General features: G+C 53.0%; 1 protein-coding gene across 1 annotated transcript; it reads right to left on the bottom strand.

The window, feature by feature from the left end:
• Positions 1-931: 931 nt before the first annotated feature.
• Positions 932-3,802, bottom strand: LOC125515857 (adenine nucleotide transporter BT1, chloroplastic/amyloplastic/mitochondrial-like). The gene is made up of 4 exons (XM_048681350.1): positions 3,699-3,802; positions 2,063-2,644; positions 1,813-1,974; positions 932-1,723 (listed from the first exon to the last, which is right to left on the bottom strand). The coding sequence occupies exons 2-4, from the start codon at positions 2,642-2,644 to the stop codon at positions 1,166-1,168; spliced, it is 1,302 nt and encodes a 433-aa protein (XP_048537307.1). The 5' UTR covers positions 3,699-3,802; the 3' UTR covers positions 932-1,165.
• Between the last annotated feature and the right edge of the window lie 364 nt (positions 3,803-4,166).

Here is a 4,166-nt window from a genome sequence, read left to right as displayed (position 1 = left end):
TCCGCTAAGCCTTAAAATCTATAAGAAAGATTAAAATTTGTAGTCTCCTATCCCCCCCCTCTCTAGTCGACCGTATCGATCCTTCACCGCCAGCGGGGGCCGAGGTCCTCCGCACCTCTGCGGCTCAAATGGCCATCGAAGGTGGGGAGGACCAGCGGCAGCGCCACGGGAGGAAGAGAAGGTCTGATCGCCTATGGTCCTTTCTTTGATCAAGTCACGGAGATTGTTTTTGTATACATCAAGCCATGGAGATTGTGATTATTATGAATTTTTGGGTCTGGATTGTGATTTCTTTAGGGGCCTGTATTCTGATTATTAGTAATGCAATTTGATACCCTTTATGTTTGTGTTTACGTTGCCGAACCAAACACCTTGAGACTTTCATATCTAAATTCTCTAGAAATAAAAAAAAGGAAATAATAGCTAGTTTAAATTGGGACATTACTTCGTCCCATTAACACTATTAACGGTATATTTGCATATTTGTTTTTCTTGAGAAACACAGTGAAGTTGGTTATGAAATTCCATACATTGTGAACTACTTATTTTACAATTTTAAGAAACCCATATACGGATGAAAACCTTTTTTTTACAGGCAAAAACACTTGGGAGTACTTCACTTGTGGGAGTACTTGATATGCTGTGACCTAGGATTTTGTGTTAAAACCACCATAGGGCCTAAAAAGGTAAACTGTTTAGGCTCCAGTTCTTTCGACGACTCGGCATAAGCCACCCCTTTCCCAACTTATTTTAGAAGCCGGCCCCATATTCATTGGGGCTTGTAAATCAGTTACCGGCTTCTGTAATAAGCTGGGGAGGGAGGAACATGATTATTTTAGAAACGGCCAAAAGAACTAGGCATCAGTAAGTTCAGTTTCAGTTTTATGCTTTGGACTGCTTGAAAGTTCTAGGACCAAAAGTGAGCTTGGAGCAAAGTTGAAGGTCCAAAAGTGGACTTCTTCCTTATTGAATTGATTACAGAAAGGTGCCATAAATCATTCGACGGCATTACTGAAACGGAGCATGTTCCCTGAACAAAACGAAATTCAACTTCTAAGGCGCCACTTCCAGCTTAGGATTCAATCGCAATAGGCTCTACACTTCAAAAATTTCAAATCACGCATTTTCTTCTGATTTTGACGGTCACCATAATGCTTCATCTAGTTCATGGCCGATCACCGTTCGAGCTCTTGGGCGCCGCCTGTCCTCCTGCCTGTCCGGTCTCCGTCTCCTCCTGGGGCTCGGCGGCGCCGCCGTCTTCTTTCTCGTCGACAAGTATCTTCTTGCAGGCCTCGTAGCACATGAAGGAGATGCCGGCGGCGGGCATGAGCTTGATGCAGCTGGGGCCGAGCCCGCGGTAGAGCCCGGCGGTGCCCTCCTTCTTGAGGATGCAGTACATGGCGTGCAGCACGTTCTTGTACACCTGCCTCCCGCCCACGGCGCCCACCTGCATCTGCTTCCGCGCCACCTCCAGCGGGAACGTGGCCGTGCTGGCTATGGCGCCCGCCGCGGACCCGATCAGCAGCGTCGGCACGTTGCCCACCTCCTCTTTCCCCGACGCGCGGCGGTACACGCCGCGCAGCGTCTCGTAGGCGTAGAAGTTGGCCGCCGCGTACGGCACCACGCCGATCAGGCTCGGCGCCAGCCCGCGGTACAGCTCCCCCGGGCCTTCGTCGCGCACGATCTTGACGAACGCGTGGAGGAGGTTGTCGTACACGTCCTTCTGCATGCAACGCAACGGGGTCGTCAGTCAGATGGCACTGCCACTGGTTGAGATACAGTAATTACTGTGCTGGAATTCTGTGTTCTCACCTCGATGGTGAGACGGGTCTTGACGAGCTCCATGGGATAGGTGCACAGGGTTGAGGCCACTCCGGCGAGCGCTCCGGCGACGAGCGGCGTGGGGATGGGGACCTTGGCTGGCTCGCCGGCCTCCGGGGTCAGGTACTTCTTCGCCGTGTCGTAAGTGAAGTGCTGCACCGCGCCATGTGGAGTCAGGGACACTGCATCTCGCATCAGTGAAATTTGAAGGAAAAGCACTTGAGGTGGCTGGCTGGCTTGCCTCGATGGCCTTGCTTGGCGCGACGCGGAGGACGTTGACGGCGTTGCCGCGGAAGAGGCCGGGCCACCCCTCCGTCCGCATGATCCACCGGAAAACCCCGGCCATGGAGTCGGCGCCGGAGCTCCCCACCATCAGGTGCGTCCTGATCGTCTCCAGTGGCGCCACGAAAGTCCTCGACACGGCGCCGGCGATGGCGCCGCTGACCAGCCGCCGCAGGTGCGGGTTGCCGATCTTGACCCTCACCTTCCTCAGACTCAGCTGCTGCTTTTTGGCCTTTTTCGCCTTCTGGGCCTTCTGGACGCCCGCCTCGCCCGCGGCTGCGAGCTGGTGTGCGACGTCGTCGGCGGGCCGAGCCTTCCCGTCATGCTCGCGCGCTACCGGCGGGGCGCCGTGGGACAGGCTGAGTCCCACGCTGGCGAACAGAGCCCTGCGTGGGAAGTCCAAGCTCCTGGACTCGGGCTGCGAGCTCCAAGGGAAGGCGACCTCAGGGACCGGCCGCAATAACCAGTTCTTCTTGTCCATGACGAGCGAGGCGCGGTTGTTCTTGGTCACCATTGTCGTCGCGGCCATTGCCGCCGCCATCTGATTCAACTCGAACACATAAAGGATTATATATGTAAGGGCGAAAGAGCTAAGTTGTACGGTGACTAGTGAGCAAGAGTGCAAGAGCAAGACTAAGATCAGCTCAATTCATATCACAAAAACCTAAAAATGTCCATGCAAGTTAGGCCACAAAACACACAAGGGAACACCAAGATCACTCAAAATGGCATTATGGTGATGGAATTAGATCTTAAGAGCAGATTTGGTTAATCCAATTTAACACCGAGGCACTGACAAACACTACTACGGCTACACATCAATCGCCTGAAAAACAGAAAACGGCCAGTCGATTCTCCTTCTCCTGTATCAACCGTTCGACCAAGATCCAATAGACGTTGGTTGTCTTCAACCTTCGACAGATCTTCTTCCTCTCTCTCACCCGCCGATCCAGCCCAGCCCTAACCGCCGGCCCCCGCCGCCTGCGGCCGCGGCGCTCCCGCGACCGTCTCGCCGCCCCACCCTCCCCTAAACCATCTCCCACCGCCGCCCCACCCTTCCCTAAACCACCTCCCACCGCCGGTCTTCCACCACCGCCGGCCATCCCTCTAGGCCCCCTGCGCCGAGGTGTTTCTCCGGCAAAGCCCCACATCACCGCCCCCACACTAAACCCTAAGATAGATATTGGGGTAGCCTGACCAGTGAGCTTCTTCCTCCCTTGCACCTGTTTCTTCCTTCAACCAAAATCGATTGACCGAAAATTCGAAGTCAGGCGATTGACATGTAGCTATCTCACACACGCATCAGGTACATAAAAGGACAGAATCTAAGCTAGATGAAAACCGAAAACGTTCACACACGCATCTATTCAAGGTAACACATTATTTAAATGAAAACTATATGAACCAGTACTATTTTTGGCCCGGTTATATATACGAATGACTTGAAGTTCATTTCTATGCATTAAAATTAACACGCTTTCATTATAAACTGAGCGAGTAAAACATATTCAGCTTATTTCTCTTTGAGCCGACCCCTAGTCATGGATAAGAAAAACGAATATCGAGACTGTTGTGCAGTCTAGCTATACGCATACCTCGAGGAAGCAAGACAGAACTGATACGTGCCCTGCCTAGGAGTTCTTCAGTCCTTCACTCCCTCACTGGCCTCTCTCGTTGTTGGGAATGGGGGTGGCTCGACGGCCATTTTATACCCGTTTCAGCACTCTCTCCATCAGTTGGCGTGTCCAGTGAGCAACGATGCCCGGCCTCTCCCATGGCCTCTGCCATCTCTGCCCCTCTACCGCACCCCATTACCACCGCACACGGTCGCTGAGATCCGTTGGACATGAAGGGCAATCCGGTCTAATCGTCGAAGCGGATTTGGAGCCGTCTGTGCCAATCTGTGCATATACCAGAATGGCCTCGTCTGCTTCCATCAAAAAGAAGAAGAATGGCTTCGTCTGCTTCGGACGTGCGTGTGTCTCATGCGTGCATGGATCCGCACTCGCGAGCCGCAACAGCCTTTGTTTTTGCCAGCTCAGTTCCTTCTCGCGGACGAAGAA

The sequence above is a fragment of the Triticum urartu genome, chromosome 6 (assembly GCF_003073215.2).
Source record: "Triticum urartu cultivar G1812 chromosome 6, Tu2.1, whole genome shotgun sequence".
In the NCBI taxonomy this organism is placed as follows: domain Eukaryota; kingdom Viridiplantae; phylum Streptophyta; class Magnoliopsida; order Poales; family Poaceae; genus Triticum; species Triticum urartu.
The sequence above is the reverse complement of the archived record's forward strand: the minus strand, read 5'-3'. Positions and strand labels throughout refer to the sequence as shown.